This window comes from Corvus brachyrhynchos, unplaced genomic scaffold, assembly GCF_000691975.1.
Source record: "Corvus brachyrhynchos isolate BGI_N302 unplaced genomic scaffold, ASM69197v1 scaffold103, whole genome shotgun sequence".
Classification (NCBI taxonomy): domain Eukaryota; kingdom Metazoa; phylum Chordata; class Aves; order Passeriformes; family Corvidae; genus Corvus; species Corvus brachyrhynchos.
In genome coordinates this window covers 1,012,982-1,038,210 of record NW_008237436.1, presented here as the reverse complement: position 1 = coordinate 1,038,210, position 25,229 = coordinate 1,012,982, and the positions used below count along the sequence as shown (strand labels likewise).

The 25,229-nt window shown below is 41.5% G+C and overlaps 2 protein-coding genes across 3 annotated transcripts in view; one reads left to right on the top strand and one right to left on the bottom strand.

The window, feature by feature from the left end:
* Positions 1-19,392, top strand: part of LOC103613604 (complement C4) — a 52,637-nt gene extending 33,245 nt beyond the window's left edge. For both annotated transcript variants that reach the window (XM_017731285.1, XM_008631415.2), the window contains 17 exons: positions 1,399-1,474; positions 1,905-2,061; positions 3,377-3,472; positions 3,790-3,958; positions 5,394-5,560; positions 6,006-6,164; positions 6,801-6,860; positions 7,330-7,423; positions 8,142-8,310; positions 9,947-10,034; positions 10,670-10,744; positions 11,356-11,464; positions 12,443-12,532; positions 12,900-12,992; positions 13,694-13,777; positions 17,743-17,875; positions 19,063-19,392. In XM_017731285.1, coding sequence (XP_017586774.1) covers positions 1,399-1,474; positions 1,905-2,061; positions 3,377-3,472; positions 3,790-3,958; positions 5,394-5,560; positions 6,006-6,164; positions 6,801-6,860; positions 7,330-7,423; positions 8,142-8,310; positions 9,947-10,034; positions 10,670-10,744; positions 11,356-11,464; positions 12,443-12,532; positions 12,900-12,992; positions 13,694-13,777; positions 17,743-17,875; positions 19,063-19,201 — 1,958 coding nt within the window. In that variant the 3' untranslated portion in view covers positions 19,202-19,392. The remainder of the gene's footprint in view (positions 1-1,398; positions 1,475-1,904; positions 2,062-3,376; positions 3,473-3,789; positions 3,959-5,393; positions 5,561-6,005; positions 6,165-6,800; positions 6,861-7,329; positions 7,424-8,141; positions 8,311-9,946; positions 10,035-10,669; positions 10,745-11,355; positions 11,465-12,442; positions 12,533-12,899; positions 12,993-13,693; positions 13,778-17,742; positions 17,876-19,062) is intronic.
* Positions 19,393-21,115: 1,723 nt separating this feature from the next.
* STOML3 (stomatin like 3) overlaps positions 21,116-25,229 on the bottom strand; it is an 11,186-nt gene continuing 7,072 nt past the window's right edge. The window contains exons 4-7 of the mRNA XM_008631414.2: positions 24,266-24,348; positions 22,988-23,191; positions 21,828-21,962; positions 21,116-21,431 (exon numbers count right to left, since the gene is read on the bottom strand). Coding sequence (XP_008629636.1) covers positions 21,231-21,431; positions 21,828-21,962; positions 22,988-23,191; positions 24,266-24,348 — 623 coding nt within the window. The 3' untranslated portion in view covers positions 21,116-21,230. The remainder of the gene's footprint in view (positions 21,432-21,827; positions 21,963-22,987; positions 23,192-24,265; positions 24,349-25,229) is intronic.

Genomic DNA, 25,229 nt, shown 5'->3' with positions numbered 1-25,229 from the left:
CTGCTTCCTGAAGGAATGCCCAATGTCTTACCCCAGCCACACAGAAATGCCCCTGACTGTCTGCAGACAGACATGAGAAACAGAACTTGTGAAGAGGGCTTGGGAGACTAATTGCCAGAATCTGACACTGGGTGGTATTGACATTGACAGCCCATCCTCTCTCTTGCCTAATTTAGAAGTAGAACATAAAATCTGAGCCGATCAATGAAAACTCTTCTCAGAGTAAATGAACAAAGGCCAGTTATTCTTTGCCTCCCAATGTTCAAAATCAACCAAGGTAAGCCACATCCTAAAAAATGCTTATTTCTCCCCATGGATCACAGACACTGCTTAGGATAGCCAGCTGGGATGTAGACATCTCTGCCAGTGGCTATCAAGAGGAATATGACAAAAGAAATTCCCAGTGCTAATCATGATATTGACGCCTTCCCTTCCCCACTCCTGTACTCATCATTACATAAGCTAGAATGAATTCAGCAGCCTTGGACCGAGCCAGGGAGGGAGTTTCCTTAGGGAGAGGACACCTGTAAGTCTGCTTCTGGAAGACTCCACTCCAAGATGAGATCCAAAGCTGGTATTAAACATACAGCAAAGCCAGGACCACAGTATGTGGAAATGTCACTAACACAGAGTTGTCAGTATTGGAGCAGGTACAGCTGATCTGTCTAACTGTAGTGATGTGCTTATGGCATAAAGCAATACAATGCACCTGTCATTATGATCTTCAGATGTGAGGCACACATTTTATATGTGATAAATAAGTGTATAAATAGAGATTAAAAGCATGCTAGCAGTTGCTGCGTGGAGATCTTTGCCTATTTATCCAAGACTGCCAAATGTGACGTGAGATCCTGCTAATTAAGTATTTGGTATTATCATCATCGTTTAGTCCCTATATTACGGATTCTTATTGAAGTTCATCAGAGTAGAAAATGAATTGTGTGGCTATGATACAAACTTCATCAAGATAACAGCAGTCAAGATCAGAGGCCACAAATTATGATTTCTAAGCCTGTGTCTGACCCAACAGGTGATGTTTTGTGTACTTTTTGATTCAATGTACCATAAAATCAACAGCTTGAAAAGTTGTCAATAATGGGAAATAATTTCCCTTTATTCACAACACATAAAATGTTTTGTAACCATAGGTATCTGCAGTTTTCAGGTTATTTTCAAGGCTCAGTTAAGTCAAACAAGACAGAGGACCTTCTAAGCCTGATCATTTTTCTGTGAATTTCTGCTGACCCAGTCATTTCCTCCTTACACACCAGTGAACACCTCCATGAACTCTTCGACCAGTCAATACAGAATGTATCCATTATAATACAAGTGATGTAAGAAAATGCCCAGTAAATATGGGTGTTCTCTGAACAGTTATGTGCTCTCCTGTTCATGCAGGTTACACTAGACTGCTTGAGTTTCAGAAGGAGGATGGCTCCTATGGAGCATTTAAAGAAACCCCCAGTAGTGTATGGTAAGAGATTTTTTTTTTCCCTGGGGTTTTATTTTTGGGATTTTATTTTTGTTTATTTGGTTGGTTTTTTTTCAATTTACCTCCAGTATCATTTGATGCATCAGAAGCTTTTCTTTGGCTATGGACTTTGAAAATCTGATGGCTGCCTAGGTACTTTTGTCATGAATAATCAGCCACAAAATTCTCTGAGCATGTTCAGCCCTTGGTGAAAGAGATTTCTACTGAGCCACTGATTATTTTGCATTTGCCACAGAGTAGAAATATTCATGCTGATGTTGAGCAATAACTCACTAGGTTCCAATGAGTGCACTATACTGAATATGAGTCTGTGCATAAAATTAGTATGTTTATCTTTCTGTCAATATAGTTAGCACATATAAATTCTATAAATACCTGTCATCACAAGTTTGGAAAATTTTCCTTTGTGCAGGTTAACTGCATTCATTGTTAAAGTACTCACAAGGAGCAGAGAATACTTCAGTATCCAAGACAGTCACATAATCAACTCCATTTCCTACTTGGTTAATCAACAGCAGGCAGATGGTTCATTCCATGACCACCACCCTGTAATGGACAGGTCGATGCAGGTAGGTTATCCATATTTAGAAGAATTTGTTGTGCATTTAGGGCTATGAGGTATTGAAAGGAATATTCTGAGTTGTTGAGTAACAAGAAATGTATCTAAAGAAAATAAATCTGTAATGTAAGTACAAAATCTTTAATGTAAAATTAATTTGTTAACAGGTCTGCAGGTCTGTTATGTCAGATGCATAGCTAGCACTTCATCACCTTTATCTTTTTATCCAGTCTTAGCTACTTGTTTCACCTATGCCTATAGAGCACTTAGAAAATTAATTTTGAGGGTCATGTTTGGTGAAAAAGTATGTCTTTTATTGCCAAAGGAAATAGAGTGTAGAATTGTAACTTCATTTTGAAGGGGTGTCCAGAAGATCAGATTGTACAGGACCATGTCCAGATGGGTCTCAAGTACCTCCCAGTCTGTCTGGGTAAACAGCTTCAGTATTTCACCACTCCCATGGTGAAAAAAGAAAATGATAACACTTAGTCAGAATTTCTAATTGCATATCTTGGTCTACACATCCTCTATAACTGTATAGAAACACAAACTTTTTATACTGCCCGTGAACTTAGTCTAGGAAAATAATGTGCATCTTCCAAAACTCATTGGAAATGCAGTGTAGTGACCATATATAAAATAATCATGCATTAATATTACTAATGATCTGTGTCAAATAGCTAGTGAGGCTTTCACCCTCAAAGCCAGTTTCACAGCTGATGTAACACTATTGGGGAAAAAGAAACAAGTAGCTCAAGGATTGGTCAGAGGGTTTTTTTGACCTGTGTTCAAGCTGAAATAATCTTACATATACTTCAAGAACTTTCAGGGGAAAAAAGCTAATGAGGGCACTGTGCTTACTTTACCAAGAAGAGGGATAAGAAATGATCTGGTATTGGTGTATAAATACCTCTATAGGAGAAAAGTTCTGTCTGCAAGGTAGAGGGCTCTTTAGTGTGTAGAGCAGCACAGAAATGAAAAAAGACCTCACCTCCCTAGTGATTGGAAATTGAAACCATGAATGTTTCAATGAGGAATTGTAAATTGTTAGCTGTAAGATAAATAACTAAATTTTTGATTATCAACTGAAGAACGTGGCAGTTTCCTTATCTCTTACACTGTTTAATGCAAACTGGCTGCCACCGTAGAAGACATACCTTAGCGGGACACATATTATTGAGAAAAATTTAAGGCTACAGATACATGGTACATGATCAGAGGTTTTGCATAGAAGATTCTTACCTTAATGGAAAGTGACTTTCTAGATTTAATCACAAGCATGTCCATGCACTTCTAACTTTTCCTTTCCATGTTTCATCTTTCAGGGTGGCATTAAGTCAGCAGAAGAGGATTTGGCAATGACAGCCTTTGTAACCATAGCATTGCAACAGACCCTGCATGTCTACCAGTCACCTGATGTGGTAGGAAGCCTGACTCTTTAAATCTGCAGGCTCTTGCACAGGGGCATATCCACCCTACTGTCTCTTGAAGAACTGCGAATGAGGAGTTTAAAATCTGCTCACATCTGTGGTGGATAGGAAAAGATGCCATGGCCTAATATACAACAAGGTGTTTTGAGCTACACGCTCCATCATCAGTGGCTTTAATCACTAAGCAAATATTATTATAATTGTCTTAAAAATTACTACAGTGAAGTATTCCAATTTCCTGGTATTCTTGCCAGAAGTTACAGTAGGTCTCAGTGATCTTTACAAATGGATCCATTCTGTTTCCACAGGCACGAGTGATTACAGGAACAGTGGCTTACATGAAAAATCAATTTTCAAGAAATACTGACTGCTATTCTACAGTAATCACTGCTTATGCTCTGACACTTGTGCAGTCTGATAGTGAAGATGCTCAGTTTGTGAAAGAAAAATTAAGGGACTGTTCTTCTTTTGATGGAGGTACTGGTAACCATTCTTAACAATAACTTTTGGAAAGCACTTTTCTTAATTGAAACACTCTGAGCACACTTACATGAACAAAACAAATTGAAGTAAATTAAGAACAATTAATTTTATACAACTGTATGTATGTACATACAGACAACTGTATGTACATGTGTACTTAATTATTTAAATTGTATAATTAAATATTTCAATGTTTGAAATTTTAATATGTAATTTTTGTAATTAATAGCACTATAAAGTGACAGCATAATGAAGCTTGGATCATGACCTTCTCTGATTCTGGAATTGGAACAAAACAACAGTAACTATTCATTTATATTTTCTGCTTCCCCTGGGAAGAAAAAAAGTCCAAGCCAAATGAGAAAGAAGAAACTTCATATGAGAAAATAGTAACATACAGGAGTAGTCCAGACCGGATTTGTTGTCAAGAGTGAGGTGTCTCTTCCAGCCCACCTGCCTTCAAAGCCCCCCATGAGTTCTGAGTGCTTTGTCCCAGCTCCCCATGGATGTCACCACTTACCCCACAGGGTGACTGCTGAGTCAGTCAGCTGCACGGCCATCCTGGTAATTCCTCCCAATGCGTTTGGTAAATACACTGCAGTTTAACAGCCCCAGTTTAAGCATAGGGAATATGGTTCTCCTTAATCAAGGCTGGATTTGTGGCCATAATTAATACTAATATTAATAATTATGCCTGAAGGACCACCAGACACAATGCTACCTCTCCATCAGATGGACATCTCTGTACAATGGGATCATTAGACTGTGATGGTTGGAGAAGTCAAAATCAAAAGTTGTGGGTTTCCTTTTCCATTTTCTTTGCTTGCCAAGTGATTTGTTGCTCTCACAACAGCACCCGTGTCTTGTGGTGATGCCTTATCCTGGTCTTAAAATCAAGAGTCAAACACGGTTAGAAGGGAAAAAGGGTTTTTACCTTGGTATTTATTTTAAGGATCCTTAGGTGCACACGTCCAGGTCAAATGCACCAAAATGCACCCCGCAATTCCCCCAGAAGATCTGGTATAACATTATAGGTTTTACTGATTAGCATATCTATCAAAAATTCCCCAATGAGAGGCTTGAATGAGCCCCCCTCCCCAAGGAGCCTTCCCCTGCATGGTTCTATCTTGGTTTACAGCATGTGTTCTGGAGAGGACCTTGGGGTCTGGGGCACACTATCCTCTGCCTACAAAGCTTCTAAAATGTTGAGTCTCTCAGCCTGACAAACAAGTCCAAGAATGCAGGTAAAAAGCACTAGGAATACAGAAGTTGCAAAAAAGGTAAAACGGGTATAGAAGAAAAGGCAAAAAATCTTCGTGGCATCAGTGGTTCCGCAGTGCCATGACATGAAATATCCACTGTGTAGAGCAATAGCGATTTTTGGCAAATGTCTCTGCCAGCGGCATTCAAGACTGAATTATTCTTGCAGCAAAGCAGCAGCGCTACTGGGGAAATGGCAACAACGCAGTCTCGGTGGAAACCACTGCCTATGCCCTGCTTCAAACCTTGCTCCTGGAAGACATGGAATATGCCAGGCCTATTGCTGCATGGCTGACAGAAAGAAGGAACTACGGTGGAGGGTACTGCTCTACACAGGTGCCTGACCACCAGTTCAGGGGGAGTCTTAAGGGGAGGGAAGGAAATAAAAGTCCCATAAAAACTTTTTCATTTATATTTGAAAGCATCATAACAGTTAATTTTCAACTTCTTTGGTGTATGAAGCACTTAAGATTTTGAATCGTTAATTAGCAATGGGCCCAAGTAAAATAGTTAAAAGCCAGCAAAGAAAATTCTTTGTCTTCATGAAGACATATGACAATCTAAGGTCAGGACTCCAATTTGTTTGCAATTTTAGTGCTATAAGAAGAAGCTGGGAAATTAAATGAATAGTCTGTGCAGGTAGGAACAGACAAATGCAGGAGCACTTCAAAGCAGCAAAAAGCATAAAACTGAATTCAAGGTGGCTGATAATGTCATCTCACATGTTGTTGAAATAACCTGGCATAACTGCTAGGTTTTTTTGCTTTTCTTTCTCTCCTAGGACACAGTGGTGGCCTTAGAAGCTCTGTCAGCATACAGCATACAGACACTGAACACTGTTTCCACCGACCTGACTGTCAGACTGGGAACACCTGGAAGGCAAAATTACTACAGCATTGTTCTGACTGGTGCCCATGAAGAATTTCAGAAGCAGCTAGAGGTACAGAACCACCATTTTTTTTAACATTTTTGCCTCAAACAGGAGAAATTGGATCATCTGGCCTGAGTTTTGTCATGTTAAGCAACCATGAGGTTGCTGGTTTATAACACCTTGAAATAATTTAATCTCTAAAACAACAGAATCTTTTTTAAGTTAAAAAAAAAACCAAAGAAAAAAAACCAAAAAACACCACCCAGCAGGTGCTTAGCAGCACACTTGAGAGGTGCTTTCCTGCCTCTTTGAGGACTTTGGTGATGTGAATCTTTCCCAAAAGTGAAGAGCAGCCAGGAACCCAAGGGAGCCAGGATTCCCTTTTTCAAGGGAATGAGGAAGAAGGGGAATATTCTGATCTTCAGTGTGCTGAGAACTGTGAAAATGGGAAATCCAGGATACAAAGGAGAGAGTGAAGTTGCCAAAATATATCTACTGGGCCCTAAAACAGCACAGTAAGATGCAGTAACACAGCACACCTAAAATCTCATGAGACTTGAGGTATCATAATTCCTTCCATAGCTAAAAGTTTTCCCCACCCAGGTTTGGGGGGTAAAAGCATAGAAGACTGTCAAGATGTCAGGAAAACAATAGATCAAATGCTGAGCACAGACTAATAATCTTTTTTTTCCCCTTGGTTTGCAGTTTGAACTTGGGAGAAAACTTGAAGTATCTGTAAACGGCAAAGGAAATGGGACAATGAGTGTAAGCTGTAAATTCACAGTCCAGAGTCCAACTGGACTTCTTTTAATCCCTTTTTGAAAACAAAGTGAAAACTTACTTGTCATGGCCTCAACCTTTGTGTTACTTCCTCTAGAATTCTAAAATTTGTGGCCTAAAGCCTGGCCTTATGAACAGTCAATTTTTCCTGTCTTTAACTTTATTAAATGTATAAAATGTCAGGGGTGATAGAGGGGGCTGGAGTTTGAAAGACCTCTTTGTGGTTGGGAATGGAGAGTGGTTATCTCAAAAGAGTCCCACATCATTTGCGAATTGCACATGGGACCTGCTTATATCCATGAGAGTCCTCTGTGACCAGTTTGTGCTACTGGGGGACTGGTCTTTCTCTCCACACTCCCATGTCCCATCACCATGTGTAGAAGTCCTGGATGAGTAAATTCCATGTCATTTAAATGATATTTTTAGTGGCTTGCTGTTTATGTGTTCATCTTAGATATTAAAAATGTACTGGTCGCCTGAGCTGAAGAACACCACCTGCAATGATTTGATTTTGACAGTGGAAGTGGAAGGGAGCCTGAAGTACTCTGGTGAGCGAAAGGTTCAGGGGCTGGGTCTCAAAGGTGACACATTTGGCCAGCTGCTAATAATATTTCATAGCTTTCCAGCCTTGGAAAGTGGGAACAAATGAATGAAACAAGGAAAAGGAGAAGCCCCTGAACTCTGCCTAGCTATTGTTGCATGTACCTTATTATTCTTATTCTTATTTTAAATAGTATAATAACTATCTGAGTGACTGTAGGCGCAGCAGGTACTTAACAGTTACACAGTTACAGTCAGACACTCTCAAGAAACAGGAGGTGAGCTCCCTTCACAGAGGGAAAAGCCCAGCTCAGTTCCCTGCCTAATAAGGGACCTACCGTGTGGGCTTAAACTCTTTGAGGCTGATCTGTCATAGGTCTTTCATATGAGCAAGGATGTGCTTTCCATCCCCTAAAGTGTGTATTCATCATCATCTCTGTCTATGTCTGCATTTTTTTCTGTTTGAATTGTTAACTTTTGGAGGGGGGGATTGTCCTTTACATATTTATGCATAGCCTAAACCCCATTCTTAGCTAGATTTGTTAGTTTTTCTTACTATAGTTACCCCTGAAATTCTAACTCTGAATGAATTGGAAACACTGACACAGTGAACTGTTATAAAATTCACAGTGATGGCATGACTGCCCAATGATATTTATCATTATACCAAAAGGAGCCAAGTTGCAGGCAAATTTGTGCATGGCTGACCGTGTCTCTCACCTCCAGAAGCTGAATATTCTGATGAAGACGATGATTATGAGGACTTGACTACGTCAGGACACAACACATCTGAGACGCTGTCTAAAATTGATTGGTTTGATATCCGCAGCAGAAGAAAAAGGGATGTGACTACTCCCAGCAAAACAGAATCCTTGCAATACAAAGTCTGTGTCAGGTAGGTCTGCAAGATCAGCTCTCCTTTTGTTTTTCTCCTTTGTCACGTTCTTCATAACCACAAGCTCAGCATCCAACCTAGTGACCTTCTGTGAGTGTGCATACACTGTGAATGTGTGTCCTCCCTCCCATGGCAGGAGAAAAGGTTTCCACACAATGGATGAGGTTTATTTACATGGCTTACATAGATTTCAAATGTCCACTGCAGATTCTGTCCCATCAGACTCTGGGGAGACTCTAAAGCACCTGGCAGGCTAATAATTTGAAAGAAATCTTTTATTAAAAAAGGTAAATACAGCTAGAATGCAGTAGTAACACATTTACAGAGTTTCATCGCTTTCTGGAGAGATACTGTTGCTTCCTTTGTGGTCACACTCTGGCCTCATAAAAAAAGAAAGTATGTCTAATACTATCTAGGAGAGCAGAGGGGGGTAGACGGGGTTTCTGTTGTGACAAGAAGTTGGCAAGGGCAGAGGTAGTAAAAAAAGAAACCCTCCCATGCAGCATAATACTGAAACACCTGTCTTTGTTCCCATTTACAGTCTGGCATTGGTCTCAGAAGCACAAATTTGTGGCTATCCTGGGTTCCTCTTCTAGAAAGGAGCAGGATGACAGAAGCAGGTTTTGCTCCCCAGTAGAATTCTGGTTTTCTACTGGCTTTGGCAAAGCCCTGAAGACAGTGGTTTTATCCCCCCTTCCAGACAGTGTCATGAACAATGGCAGGGGAGAACTGAAGTTATCCTCATTCCCAAGTTTCACTCTCCCTCATTAAGCACATATCCAGTGAATCATGTACTGGCCAAAGCATCATCTTCCCCGTAAATTGCTATGCACCATTTATCACTCCCACATCCACTGTTCTGCTGAGTGTTATGCCGAGGCTTAGACAATAGTGTGAAACTCCTTGTAGTTAAGACTGGGAGAAAAACTGAAGGCATGAGTTACATCACCATTCTTCTTCCCCACACTGTGGTGCACCCCTTATGGGAAAGGGACAGTGCCAAAATAAAAAGTTCTGAAGTACCACTAAGTGTATGTAAAATATCTCATGTCAAGGCACCCTGTGTGAGCACAGAACAACTTCGCTTTCCAGCAATGACGCAACTACCCAATATTAGAGAAGGTGAAAGCAGAAAGATTGGAAATTCAATACATGTATTTAGTGGATAATTACAGCAATGAGGATTTTTGCCTCAGACAGCAAAGGTCATGTAAATTTGACTTAGTCTGTGAAAAATTTGGATAAATTTATTTCCTATCTCCACTTTGTAGGCAATAGAGAACAGAGACTTTGTCAGTATTGTTTATTTCCCTGTCTTCAACAATGCTTTTAAGGTGGAATGAACTGTTGTTTACAGCTGATTTTTTTCTGCCTCTCAGCTCTAAGGAAAGTCTTTATGAGAAGCTCAGGCAAGGCACCTGGGTTTTTGATGCCCATTTGACTAGTTTAGATGACTCATTTTACCTTGTGACTCTTAGTGAATTAGGCAGCTAATTTTCAAATTAAAATCCACTTGGGAAAGTTAAATGGAGCGGAATGTTTTGCTTCACCTTTAGCAAGCCTGAAGATCCAAACTCTTCAAAGCAACCTGGCTGTTCAGTGCAAGTGTTCACTGCTGACCATCTCCCTTATAAAGGTCCACAGGTTCCAAAGCACCAAAGATGTCCCTGGTTGATCTCACTCTGCTGAGTGGGTTGGAGCCAGACACGAAGGAACTCGAACAGGTTAGAAACACATTTTTCTGTGCAACCTTTAATAGACCCTTTAGAAAATTTTTCTTTCAAAATATTCCAAAAAATCCATAGAATAAACATGGGAAAACAAACAGATGATGGATAGATAGATTGATTGATTGATTGATTGATTGGTTTTCACTATTCTCATTCTAATACAAATATTTGCTGAATTTATACAAGAAATGCAAAGCTTGTGGTGAACAGAGTTCAGCCTTCTTAGTCCCTTGTAAAAGAAATTGGGGCAGGGCTCAGCAGGGCACTAATGTGCCTCTCCTTATCACACTGCTGTCCTGTGACACACCAGGACAGTGCATCCTGTGCTTGCAGAGCAGAAGGCAAGTAGTCTTTTAGAGGTGATTGGTGGCAGGGCACAGTGACAAGGAGATGGGGCACAGTGCTCTGAAAATGTGGCTAGGGAGTTTTGGGTTCTGGAGCCTGCTTGGTTGAGGGAGCTTTGCTCAGTTTCATGCTCTCAGGGACTGTCTCCTTTAGGGAGGAAGAAAGAGGGCTGAACAAAGCAAGCAGCTGAACAAAGCAAACTAGAATATGGAGGATGGTAGCAAAGGTGTTCCTGTTCTGCCAGGGGTTTGTTCTGATTTGTTTGTTTCTTTCTTTTCCTGCAGCTGATGACAGCTTCAGACAGGTACATTCAGCACTACGAGTACAAGGAAGGGAAGGTTTTGCTCTACTTTGGTGAGGTAAGCAAACCCAATGATTTTCTAATCCCTGCCATTTCAGATAGCTGATAGACTTCTTAAAAATCTAATCATTGTGTTTTTCACTCTCCATTACCTTTCTGTAATTTTTGTCATTTATTATTATTGAACGGCTCATTGGAAAGAACAATGAGGAAGGGAAGAAGGGAAACACACACCTTCATCTTTCACCTTTCTATGTCCCAGGCAATGTAGTTCATATTCAAGATTTGGCCTTTGACTCAAGAATAAAGAGAAATCCTCTCCCTCTCTAGCCAGAAGGGATGCTTACCATCCACAGTAACAAAAGTTTTAACTGGCAGTCCTGTAAACTCCACATGGACATCTTGCATGTCAAGACAAAGATCCATATAGTGACAAACAAATGTAAACATCAGGATCCCTAGTTTCTGTGTCTATTTCCCAATATTTTGGATAATGACTCCACCCTACACCCTCTTGTTGCTTCCCCTCCACAGCAAAGCAGATATCAGTATTAGCTCAGCTATGCCGTCAGAAACAAGTGTTCAACAACTAGCACAGGCACAAACATTAAGGAATTGATTGAGGAGAGAGAGTTTTCTCATCAAAACTGTTGCTCCTTTTTCCTCCAGCTCCCAAGTGGACCGGACCCAGACTGTATATCATTTGGGGCAAAGCAAATCAATCCCATGGGCTTGGTTCAGCCAGCAAATGCCATCCTTTATGATTTTTACAACCCTGGTAAGGACACAGAAAAATGATGCATAACTGCTTAAAGGAGAGACCCTCAAAAAACCCCTCCAGTCTATAGAAAGTTGATTTTGATGTGGCGTGTAAAACCATGTAATTTTGTCAAGTGATAAAATAACCTGCTTTGCATAACTGTCTTCCACTTACTTCAGATTATCTAAACAGAGATCTTCTCAGGAATGGTCCAGTATTGCAAATGGACTGAAAATATGAATTTTTGCACTCATGGATTTTTAAATCAGATTTCCTGACTTCCTGTTTCTCAAGGTGCTTTTAAGCATGTTTCACTCACATTTTGTTTTGTCAGGCTGTGTCTTTATACATCTAAGATAGGCAATCTTAGAGGTTTGACTTTTGTAGTGTGCTTGCCAGGGAAACCAGTCTTGTTCCTCATTCAAAGAATGTTAAATGCAAATCATCCCCTTTTGCCAAAGTTATGTAAACAATATTCGAAATTAGGTCAAATCTCTACTTTGCCTTAACTGAGGAATTCAAGACAGTTTACACTGGGTTTAACCCATTAACTATTGGTTGATCCTATCTTCTTGTGAAACAGTGTACTGTTCACTGTTGATCTATGGGCTAAAGATGCTTTCAAGATGAATAGTTTCCAGAGTGAACAAAAAAAACAGGGTGGGGGGAGCGAAGACTACAACTTAAAAAAACAAACCAAAAGAAACAAAACACCACAACAACAATAACAACAGAATGCCCAAACAAAAATTTTCCAAACTGAACAAAAATGACCCCAAACTGTTGCCCAGCTGAAAGGAAATGCTGTACTCTAGGTGCCTAAGCTATAGGTCTTTGTGAACTGCTGATGTGCATCTGGTTCCTCAGTGCTCTGCTTTCTCTGGACCAGGGAAAAGCTGGGCTGCAAATGTATGTACTGCAAATGCAAATGTTTGTACTGTACAGGCTTTTCCACCTGAGCTCTCCCAGACAAGCTGTTTTGTTCCTTGTCCACAGACAGGAAGTGCAGTGTGTTCTACAGTGCTCCCAAGCACAGTGCCATGCTTTCAAAGCTGTGCCACGCCAACGTGTGCCAGTGTGCAGAAGGTAAGGAATGACTACACAGGCTGGTCTAAAAGAAGATAGTTACTTCTAGGAACATTTAACATGGGAATTGTTAAGCCCACAAAGGACCAGGACCATTAGAATTATCCTGATGTTTAATACAGGACACATTCATCCTCTAGGATGTTCAGTATCAAATTGGTTTTTTTCTAAGACAGCCAGGATCTTTCGATAGCTAAATGCAATATATATACACAGTGCGTGTGTATGTAAAAACCCTGTATGATACCACTAAGAAAGTTGTTCTGCCATTACATTCTCTGTTATATTGATGTGTGAATGTGTGTGAACTACATCTGTCTACATACCCATGCCTATGGAGGTGTATCACTTGTTGTCTCCCCTCCAGGTCCCTGCCCGAAACAAAAATCAACTTTCAGCAAAGCATTAACACAAACCACACGTGTTAGTTTTGTCTGCTACCAACCTACTGCAGATTATGGTAAGGCATGAAAGACAACTGTCAATTTCAGCATTGTTCATTTTAATAAGTATAAACTTGTGGGTTTACATGCCCAGACCTCTCCTGAACTGAGTAGGGTTTCTGTATGTGACCGAGCTGCTGAGGAGATGAAATGAAGGCATGTGCAGTCCTAGTCATCAGGGCAGTGAATTGGGAAGTAAAGGCCTTGGAAAGATGCAGCAGGATGCTGGGGGAAGGAAGGATGGCATTATGTTACAGGGTTTGGAAAAAACCCATGGTGCAGTACCCCAATCCCGTACATCCCTCATGACAGGATGTAAATAGAGAGTAGGTTTTCCATGTCATGCCATGGTGCAGTAGCTTCTTCTGCAGAGCTAGATTAACATTTTTCCCTTTGTTAATTTGCCTTTCTGGGCTCTTCTTTGAATAAAAAATTGGATAAACTACTGAAGGAAAACTGGTTGGTCACTATTGGTAAGTTTGATGCTAACAGAAGGACAGGAAAAACAGTGAAAACCTCACCACAGAGGAGCTTCCTTCAAAAAAAAACCAGAGAAAGGAATACAAATCTAGAGTCTCTTGATTAATAACTCCATGGTTTGTGAATAGAAGATACACTGGTCTCTGTTCAGACACTTGGTAAAAGCACACCTATTAATCAGTCTTTGGATGCAATTTCATATTGCCATGTGGCATCACAGAGTTGTTGTCTGTTGCAGCATATGAGGTGGAGATCCTCAACAGTACAAAGAAGAATGTCTTTGATTATTATGAGGCCAAAATCCACAAAATCCTTAAAGCAGGTAAGTATTAAAAAGTTTGGCTCCTTTCATTCACCTGTAGGAAATCTAGGCTGACTAAATATTACCCAGCATGAGCCACGCCAGATGCCTTCTTCTGCTGTGGAAAAGTAGGGTCAGATATATTTCTACACTAGGCTTGCAAGAAGGTATATTTATTGCAGGGCTTACTTGGTGCAGCTGCCTCACTGTTCAGTTCAGCCCAGGGGTAGATTTTTGTTCACATTGTGCAATCCCAGAGCACACAAACTTCAATCATTTCAGATGAAACTAAACCAGAGGACACGCTCCAGCTGCATTGAGTCCCTGGCTATAAACTGGAGCTAGTCTAAGATAAACCCTTCAAAAAACATGCATAGTGTGTATATTATGTCCTCTGCATCATCTAGTTCATTTTATAGACTGTTGACAGATCCTTATTTTTTCTAGTGTAGATATATCCACTGACATCTGTTCTGATACAGGATGAAGACTTGAAGTGCTTATTGCTCAACTAATTATTAAGCAATTGCAACCCTTGTGGAGAGTTGTCCACAGTGACTTGCCTGAGGTCAATGAAGACAGGAAATCTTCTGGAACTTCAATTTAATAACTGTGATAAAGAAATAGGTTTATTTGTTGTTAGGTGCAGTGTAAAGATTTGCACAGCTCTTAAACAGCGTCCTTTTGCAGGTCTGCCATCCCAGCTGCTCCCATGTGAACATAATCAGCAGCATCAGAGAGCACTGATACTCATCAAAGTAATTTCTGGGGAAGCTGTCAGATGTTGTGCTAGACCTCAGCTGCTGGAGTATCATGTTGGTCACCAGTTTTGAGTTTGGCAGCCAGAGATTGCATTTAAAAAGCAACTTCAAAGGCTTTGAAATCTTCCCTCTTAGGAACAGAATAATTAACTCACTCCATCAGTCTTTGCCCAGGGGACTGGCAATGTCACACAGCACTTCATGGCACACAACTTGTGATCTGTGCCCAATGTTCAGTTCCTGTAGGAAAATAAGGTCCATGCTTCCTGAGCTCAGAGAGAGCATCTGACATACCCAGGGCTTTCCATATGGAGGGAAATGATAATGTACCTAGTGATCAAAATACTGACTAGAAGATTATGGTATCCTGATGGAAAGTTTTATTAATCCCTTCAGAATACCTACAAGATTTAAAAGCTTTAGGGCTCTGGGTCCAAATGCATTTGTACTCACAACTTGCAGGCAAGCACTGGAAAGATTTTGGGTTTTGGTAGCTGAGAGAATCATCCTTTAAATGTGAAGTTGGAGGGAAAAGATGTCATCTATTCCCATATACTTGAAAATTCTTCTTGGTTTGTGCCGTCAGATGTAGCTTCTGAGCATCAGTAAGTTTTCAGCAGGCGTGAGAAAGGCTGGCAGGAGGCATGAATCCATATGAGGATGAAGAAAAAGCTAGGTGTTGCACCCATATCAGCCTGTGACTGAACTAGAGTTGTTATCTCTTGTACTCTCTGTGGCTCTTTTGAGTGAGGTTGGCCTCTGTTGCTATCACCAAGTGTAGGTGAGAATTAGTAGGGTAAAATCTCACTCTCTGGACCCTGGCACTATTTCCTTAACAGTCTTTGAAGTAAAGGGTTGGTTCAGAAGACAGATGGAAACACATATTTGTGTTTGGGAGTCAGCAAAAGAGAATTTTGCAGGTGTATGCTTCTCAGATTACTTTGATTATTGCTGGGATTAATGTATATGTTTTAGATAGCTAATACTTATGTTGTCCTAAGAGTCCTTCAGGAGTCCTTTAGGGGAAGAGTATAGCCCATACAAAGTTGAATCTTTTTTTTCTGCTTCTTTTTTTTCCCCCATTTTTAAAAAGTATTTCCCACTATAGATTCTAAAACTTGAAATAATTGTTTTCCTTAAATTCTGCTTGGATGCTTTGAAACATTAAATTTCAACTTCTTTTTAAATTGGAAATTTAAAATTAAAAACTATATAATAACCATTTAAGGTAGCAACTCAAATGTTTATGATCCCACTGTCTAAACTGTATTATGAAGCATATGAACCGAGAAACACCTTGGTAATTTAAGCCCAATGAGGCATAACATCATCATTTTCTCAAGTAGTCCTGATCCATCTCTGCATTCCATGAACAAAATGAAAATTCAGGACACAATATAGCAGAGGAACAGCAAAAAGGTCTTGGGTTATATGAGAAAACCTACAGGACTTACTATTCTCTCTAAAAATGCAGATGTATAAGTACAGTACATAAAACCAATGTAAGTTTTAACTAGGTGGGAGATAAGGTTCTTAAAGCTAGGTTCCACAGATCACAGTCTATGCAAAATTCTCTGAAATCTGATTAAAGTTAGAATATTCTACTTCAGGTTTTTATTCTACCTTTAGGGTTTTGGTTACTTGTAGTATAATATTCTCTATTACAGCAGAAGCTGCACAAGTTTCTGTTAACTGATAAAAAGACTGTGGTGTAATTTACCTATAATTTAAACTGGTTTAATATTGAATTTGTGCAGGAAATTTCAAATTATAGTTAGAGTAAGAAACTAGAATATTGCTGTTATTTGCTTTTTACCCTCAAATGGACTTTGATAACTGTTTTAGTTAAGCAACATAATGTCCTCATGACCTGAGATTGGTCCAATGAATAAGCATCTTGTCAGCTCTCATGTCATTGCAGTATCTGAGCAGCCATCTCATCTGCTTTGGATGCCCTCTTCTGTAGTGGGAAGATTATTCTGAATAAATAATCTTCTGAGCCAGAATCCAGAGCAGAAGCTTCTAAGTTATTTTAATGTGGAGATCAGTAGGACCGTGTCCTGTGTATCAGATTCTGAGGGACTAGCATAAAGACTGCATCAGTAAGCTTCAGGTCAGGTGTATGAAGGAGAGTGAGATTTTAATACTGTTTGCTGCATTGTTGACGCTCAAAATATTTGAATTTAGTTTGCTAGCTTTTAAGACCACCCTGAACCTGAGCATTCTGAAATAGATGATAGCATGTTGTCCCGGCTTGAGACAAATTATGAGGAAACGTCCAAAATTAACGGGTCCTCTAATAGAAGGCAGGTTTCAGCAGTGCCTCCCCCACCAGGTTTGGAAAGAGATTTCTTGGAGGAAAGTGAAAAAATGCTGTTTATTTAACAAGCAGGGTGCACGCAGGCAAGAGAGAATGAATAATATTAAATAATAAAACCTCTTGCTGTGGAGAAGACCTGGGTAGATTCAGAGTCCTTTCTGTGGGTGCAGCTCCGCTCTCTCCAGAGCTGGGGTGAGGCCTGGGCCTCTCCAGGCTGCAGCGTGGGGCCTCCCAGTAATGGTGTTCCGGACCTGAGCTGAATGGTTTCAGGAGAAGAAGCCACAGTCCCAGGAAAAGTTCTTGCCTCGGCCAGCAGGCAAGAATGAACTCTGACTCTCTGTCTCTGTCCTGAGAAAAAGGAGCCAAGAGCTGGGGAAAAGCAGGAAGGTGCTTCCTCGGCTCTGCAGCAGTGAGAGTGCAGGGGAGTCCATGTTTTTGAACACAGGCTGCTAAAAGAATTCCACCAGCTTTTCCCCATCTCTCCTGGACCTAGCTTTAAAAGCTCAGAACTCATGTCTAGCATAGGGCAGACAATAAGGGATACAGCATCATAAAGTCACCCCACGACACGTTTTCTGTTTTCCTTGGCTTTTCCTTCAGTGTCTGAGATTTAAGCAAACTCCATAAAGTCTGAAAAGTCCTAAGGTCTATAGGAAAACAGCTTCTTCAATAACTACTGCAAAGGCCAAGACAGCCAGCTAAGGCAAAAGTGACCTTTTTGTCAGGTCGTAAGGGAAATGTATCCTACCATAGCATGGCCATTTATTCCCATGTCCGCAATTACCAAGGGAAATATCACCTTGGCTTAGCAGTGGGGCAAATGACCACAGGGGGTCGTGTCCTGTGGGCTACAGTTCTTCTCTTTAATAGAAAAGTTCATGTGGTTTTCTCTTCTTGCCCCACAGCTGCTGATGAAAGCATTCAAGTGGGTGACCACCGACAGTTCCTAACACGCTCCATGTGCAAGTTAAACATTGTGCCTGGCAAACGCTACCTCCTCATGGGGAGAGATGGAGAAACGGTTGATTGCAACAACAAGTAAGTGCAAAATGGTCTCTGGGCAGCAGCAGCTGCTATTGTGGACCATAAACGCAGAGGGTACTCTGGGTTTTAGAATACCTCCAGAAAGCTAAGGCAGCACCAAATTTCTCAGGGACTGATTCTGCTGAATTTACTAAAATGCAAATAGTTCCACTCCATAAGCAAAAGGGGCACTGTGGGGAGAGCTGAACCACCCAGATCTATTGGGTCATGGACCTGTGGTTCCCAGACTTCTGATTCCCAGACTTCTCAGAATCAAATCTGGCCCTGGTTCCACTGGGTTAAAAACTCACAGCTAGGAAAGGAGAATGGGAAAAGCTACCCAGTCCATCTACTGCAGATGCCTTAAACAGCTCCTGTGTTTGCAGAAGAAATATGTGGGGCTGTGATTTAAGAGCAGCTCCCAAGGTTGCTGCTACATCATGCATGCAAGTAGCATATTCTTCTCATTTCTCACGGTCACACTTCAACAAAAAAAGGGAATTTATCTGAGTAGGAATTTAGTATGACACTATCAAATATTCAGGAAGGAAGACATGTTAAATGTTTCATTTCCCTGCACAGAACTGGACAAAGGTAGTGCCTCTGAAAGCTTCTAGGGAGGACATCTCCATCAAGCTGTGAGCACCACTTCCTAAAACCTTGAAAAGTCCCATCCCTGTCTCTTTATGACACTAAAGTGAGTGCCTAAGTCAGTGGCCTTTTTCAAAAGAAGCCTGATAGAGACTGGGGTCTCCTAGCAGAGGTTTAACCTCTAAAGTCTTCTCCAGTTCAGTCATGAAATACTGGAAGTTACGTGGCTTCTCATCACAGAAAATTAGGAAACATTCTGGAATACTCTGTTAGAACTAAACTCCCCCTCACTGTCCCTCTGGTGTGCACTTGGGCCTTTTGTGCCATTCTGGAAAGCTCTAACAAAATCTTAGCCCAAGCTTACCTGACACACTCAAAACACAAGTACAGCAAGGTCTGTCCCAGCTTGGCACTGAGACTTCCCAGACTTTATTCAATGCTCAGTTAACCTGATGGTGAAAGTAAGTTTCAGGAAAGTTCCTTGGCTAGTGTAACTCTTGATCTCAGAGGTGCCTCTGTGGAGGGATGCAGGAGCTCAGTGATCATGCTCTCCCATTGCTCCATGTCAGAAATAATGACCAACCTTGCTTACCTGTCCCATCTTCACTCAGGATGCAGTACTTACTTGATGCACAAGCCTGGGTGGAGAAAATTCCAGAGGCCAGTGAGTGCCGCAGCACCTTGCGCCGGCAGAGCTGTGCTCACCTGCAGGAATTCCTGAGCACCACTGACAGCCTGTGCCACATCTGAACGATGGCTCAGACCCCCACATCTCTCTGTGGGACTGCAGCTCACCTTCTGCCAGAATTCTTCCTGCAAAGCCTGTGCGTCCCAGTGGCACCTGAAACATTGCAGGGCTACTTCCATTGCTGTTTTGCTGATTGTGGTATCCTCTTGTGGATGTGTATATGGGTAATACAACAAAAAATGCAGCTACTCTACTGGTTATTGTGTTCATTGTACCTGACATTGGGGAAGAGAGAGCAGGAGTTTCTGTCTCCTTGAGCCATTATACAGCAGTGCAATTGCCCTGCAAAGAGTCAAAAGAAAAACTCGTGCTTGCAGAGCTGATTAATTCCTGCAGTCCTAGGCAAGAAAAAAATAATTCAAAAAAGGCCAAGACATTTTCAGGGGTCAAAAAGAAAACTGGGCATTCATGGGCTTACCTGTGTTACACTGCTGCTGAAAGACAAGAGATACCAGCACTCATGCTTCAACACATCAGCTAGTTTCTGGCTGTGAGTCCTGCTGACTCCATGGCTGGATTCCATACACTTCTGAAACTGGAACTGAAAGTGGCACACTGGACATGTCCTGTGTTGGACTCGGAAGTCTTGCACAGGCTTGCTAGGGTGGTAGCTCACTGAGGGCACAGAACTGCTTTTAACTGCACTCTCTAGCCACATGTGTTTCAAGCTTTTCTTTTTTTAGAGTTCAACTCAAAACTGCTCTTTTTTTAGGATAAGAAAAAGTCTGTAGAAAATGTTTTGGTATCACTGATAAGCAGATGACTTTCAAGTACAGGTTTTGCTTCTTTAGTTTGCCAGCAAAATACCATTTGGTAGTCATGTCTGAAGCAGAGAAGAGTTGGGTAGGTCACCATCCACAGATGCTCATATCACTCTGTGCCAGCAGCTACTGAGCACAAACATTTGCCACCTGGACTGCTTGTGATACATTGCAGTAAAAATAGAAGGGCCAGCTTCAGTGATATGATAATTACTAGGTCCATCCTGAGGTGGTTAATTTGGAGTCAAATGACCCTACTGATAGAAGGGGCAGCAGTGATGCTCATGTGAACAAGACATGGCACTGCAGCAGCACCTACCAGAACAGCTCCATCACAAGAAATTTCAGATTCACAGAAGACAGTTCATTGCTGTGTGCCTGAACTGTGAACTGACCAGCTATTTTTAAAGGCTGCAAATTCAAATTTAGCATCAGCTGAACCTGGATATCAGCAACATCTTCTCAGTTGCCAAGCATTGCATGGATGGAGGGTAGGGAAGGCTCATTTTAGGAAAACCTGCATGACTGCTTCATGACATATGCAAAGGAAGATAAGAAACCTACTGAAGGTGTAAGACAGACACTTAAATTGACAGAGGACCTCGAGGTTTGCCCCAGCTTTCACATTCAGGAAATGTGATTGTAATGCCTGGTCATATATTCCCTTTATTTTATTACAGAGCTCATATAAATGTCAGTGATGAGGCAAAATACGGCTGAGGTCAGTAAAGCAAGTATTAATTTCTATTAATATAAGATAAAGAATAGGCTGTTCCACTGACATACCAATTATACAGTAATTCTGCCAATATTTATGAAAGAATACCTCTAAGGTTAAGAGCCAAATCCTTCCTTTCCACTCCACAGGAATTGAGTTAAATACCAATGTCTGACCCTTCTGCTGTGTGGAGTACATCAGCACCTCAGAGGTTCTTGCCTAGCAGACAAATCACCAAATAATTGCAACACTCAAGACTCTGTAAAGTGTGGTGAAATCATCATCAAAATTTTATATTAGGTCTAACATACATTTTACATATTTTCTTCCATTTTACTTGGAGGTGAGTCTAAGCTGGAACTGCTTAGTGTCTGAACTTTGCAAATGCAGTCTCAATGTGGGAGCTTTGTGTGATTATTAAACTAATTTTGCTCTTATTTTTGGGACAGAGGACCCAAACATGCTTCTACTTTAATTCTACCAATCGGGACTCCCTTGCTTCCTGGGAAAACCTTCAAATATCTCTGGCCTAGGAGCTAGCTAGAACAGCCTCTATCCCCCTGTACTTTTCTGCCCCAAACTCCCAAACATATTTATAGGGAGAGGGAAGACAATGGTGGAATTATTCTGTGCTGCCACAGTTGTTAGTATTTGCAGGTAACGCAGCTGCAGACCTGCTGGAGACTCGGCCAGCACCATGGAGGCCTGCTGGAGAGCTTTGGAAGCATTCTTTTCTCCTTCTGCTGCCACAACCTGCAAAGGAACAGAAATGGAAAGGGCATGGAAATGCTGCCCATCCAGCTTTACAATGAGGAGAAAACAAACTAGCTTGGATTCCTGGAACCATAGGACAAGAGGAAATGGCCTTTTAAGTTGCCCCAGGGGAAGTTTAGATTGGATATTAGGAAAAAAATTAGGTTGTCAAGCATTGGAAGAAGATGCCCAGGGATGCGGTGGAGTCACTAACAGTGGAGGTCATTTACAGGGTAGGTAGATGTGGTGCTTAGGGACATGGTTTAGTGGTGGACCTGGCAGTGCTGAGTTAATGGTTGGACTTGGTGATCTGAGAGATCTTTTCCAACACAGAAGATTCTGTGGTTCTATGAGAAGGAAATGAGAGCTGGTGGTTGACGCTGTCATGGGTCTCACCTTAGCTCTTGTCTCTCGAGCAGCCTCTGCTTCAGCTGCCATTGCCCTCTGCATGGCCATGGGAATCCGGATGTCTTTGATCTCCACACGGGTCACTTTGACTCCCCACTGCTCCGTGGCACTGCTGAGGGCAGCCTTAGGGACAAACACACAACACGCCAGGAAGGGCACAGTGCTGGCTGAGAGAAAGCCACGGGATGGACCCGCTTGGACAGAAGGACAGGGCAAACCCGCACAGCAGAAAGAGGGACGCGCCAGGGGCACCGGCACCCAGCATGGTGTGTGCACAGTGGGTACCACAGCCTCATGAAACACTTGCTGGTCAACACCAGTGTCTCCTGTGCAGATTCTCTCCTGCCTCCTAAGTTATGATCCTCATCCTTTCCTTGTGTGGCACTTAGTAAACTTCTCCCTTTTACAAAGAAATACTACAGCAACTTCCTTAAGCAGCACAACACTGTAAAAGTACACTGTGGGTGAGACACAGCACAGCCCTGCAGCACTGGCACACTCGTCTGTGCTCTGGCTCCTGGATGCTCCTGCAATCCACACCACCCCTGTAACCCTGGCTCTGCCCGTGGCCACTCTCCTGGCTCCAGGGGGTACAGTCTCTCTTTGGTCTGACTATGCCTCATCTCTGACTGAGATAATATATTAATATATAATTAATTAATTCTCTTTGGTCTGACTATGCCTCATCTCTGACTGAAATTAATAAATCAGGTGCTTGCCTGCCAAATCAAAAAATAAACCAGATGGTGTTTTAGAGCATACAACAACTCCATTTTGTACTCTTAGTTGTAATGACAGGAGATATAAGTCAAGGGTGTGCCCAATTTAGAGCTTCCCACAAGCAGCAAACCTCCTTCTCCATGTTTGCAGCTGCCTCTCTGCAAGGACTAAACTGATTTATTTAAGTCACTGGATAATTTCAGAATTTTAATTGCTTTTTGATACAGATAACTCTGCTACAAGAACCTGGGGAAATACCTATAGAATAACTCTTTCTGACTCCAAGCAATGAGATGTATAATTGAAAAAAAACAATAAAGGGAGATTTTTTTATCATTGTTGAAGAAAGAAAGAGAGGTTATTACTAATTTGCTACTCCCCAGGTGACATCTCCATGCTTGTCAGTGAATTTTGAGAGCCAGATTTACCTGGATATTGTGTGCAATCTCCTCACGACCTGCCAGCAGCTGAGCCAAGCTCTGTGTACCCAGGACATTTCTCAGGGTTGTCTGTGCCAGAAGCAAGGTCGCAGAATGGACATCAGTGACATTGGCAACAGCACTGACAGCACTGTGGATCTTGTAGTGCACCACCCCATCCACCTGGGCAGTAACAGCATCCCTCGTGAGAAGCTGCATTGAGAAATGCACACAGTCACAGAAAGATCCAACAACACATCCTTTGCCTAGAAAGGGGAATATTTTTTTTTACCCCTTAGTGAGTAAAAGGCACTGATAATTCAAAGAAACTAAGAATTTCTTTTGATTTCTTTGTCATTCTCCCAAGAAATTACTTCAAGAGAGCTGTCTAGCAGCAACAAAGTTTAAACTGGGGGGAAATGCTTTACATATCCTTTAAATAACTTCTTCAATAGTAAGTGAATCTCATAATTTGAATTAATTTCTTTTGCAATAATAAATTATGACTATCCTCTTCCTTTTGTGTAAAAAGGTCCATTAACGATTTTATAAATTTCATACAGCTTGGAAGATCTGTGCTACTTCCCCTAAACAATGTATTTGTAAGAAACACCAGCAAATTACATCCTGCTTGGAGGTATCTTGCTTCTTCCATCTATTCCTGCTTGGACCTGAGTTTTGTAGTTGGTTATCTGCTAATTCCTGTTAATTTAATGAGATTTGTTATCCACGGGTAGTTTGCCTTTTCAGACACATGTAGAAGGGTTTTTTGAATGGTGAGCTCCATGTCAGATCCAGTTTTATTAGGACATTAATTTACAATTGGGAATTTTGTAGCCACTCCTCTCTTGTCCTCTGTCTCTCATTCATACTTGTAACTCCCTTCCCTTATTTTTGACATCAAAGTTCTGAACACCAGCCTGACCTGCAATGATGCATCTGCAGATTTTCATTAAGAGAATCACAGAATGGTTCGGGTTGGAAGGGACCTTAAAGATCACTCAGGTCCAACCCCCCTCCCACACACAGGGACACCTTCCCTTAGACCAGATTGCTCAGAGCCCCATCCAGCCTGGTCTTGAACACTTCCAGGGATGGGGCATCCAGAACTTCTTTGGGCAAGAAGCTGTTTTGTAAGCAGCTTGAAATCCAGAAGATACAGCAAAGAAGCTAAATTCTATATGGCAGCTCAGCATGAAAAAATTATAAAACATGCATTATTTTTGGTCATGCCATGAATCCACTGCATCTTTTGTTCCTGTCTTAGATGGCTGCTAGAAAAGTTACCTCTTGTGGAGGAATCTTACAGGTAACCGTCCTAAGATCAACCTTGATAAATATATCTGTACATGGAAGTACAAGGATCATTCCTGAAAAATAAAAATAATTAGATGAAACACCTCTGAAACTGAAGTCCAGAAACAGGTATCCTAGAAGAAATAAACAGATGGATATACCCAAAGGATGGGGAATGACACCCTACCTTATCACTGCAGCTGTCCTTTCTGCTTACAAGACATGACAAGAGTGATGTTTTGCATTTTCAAATAACAGAGGGAAATGCAGATATCTGCAAATAATGTGAACTCATTAGAGCTTAATGACCTAGGACTCTGGTCTGGAAATGGGAAACTTGAAGCTCTGGTCTGAAGTCTGCCATGAGACTTCTGGCAAAAATTCCTTCCATGCCTTTAATTTTCCGTGTTTAAATCACAAGCCATGTATGGTTCAGTATGTGTCCTCAGGAAAGACATCACCCAGGTCCAGATTCCTGCACCACATGAGGAACATTGTCCCAAGATGTGACAAACCCTGTGAAGGAGTCCCCACTCTCCTTCACTGGAAAGGGAGACTGGACACAACTTCTAATCTTCTATTCTTGCAATCTCAGCACCTTGCTTTGGTGTCCAGAGCAACACAGAAGAGCACTGTACCAGGCCTGGCTGCTCTTTGGACCACATGACTATTATTCAAGAGGGAGGATAGTACCTGAAAAGGACTTTTTCCTCTTATTTCCTGTTATTTCAACTTCCAGTTTGCCCGTTTCATTGCCCAGAGGTGGTAACTGCACCAATGCAAACACCGGATGTAGATGGGTTTGGTTTCTGATTTGTAACCTGGACCTAGGGGACTGTAACAAACTTGGTGTAGCTGCTGAGTGTCCCTGCCCCGACACATTTACCATTTTCAGAGCAGAGAACAGCTAAGGAGCTGGCACAGCAGCACTGTCGGAAGCGAGTACAGGGAAAGA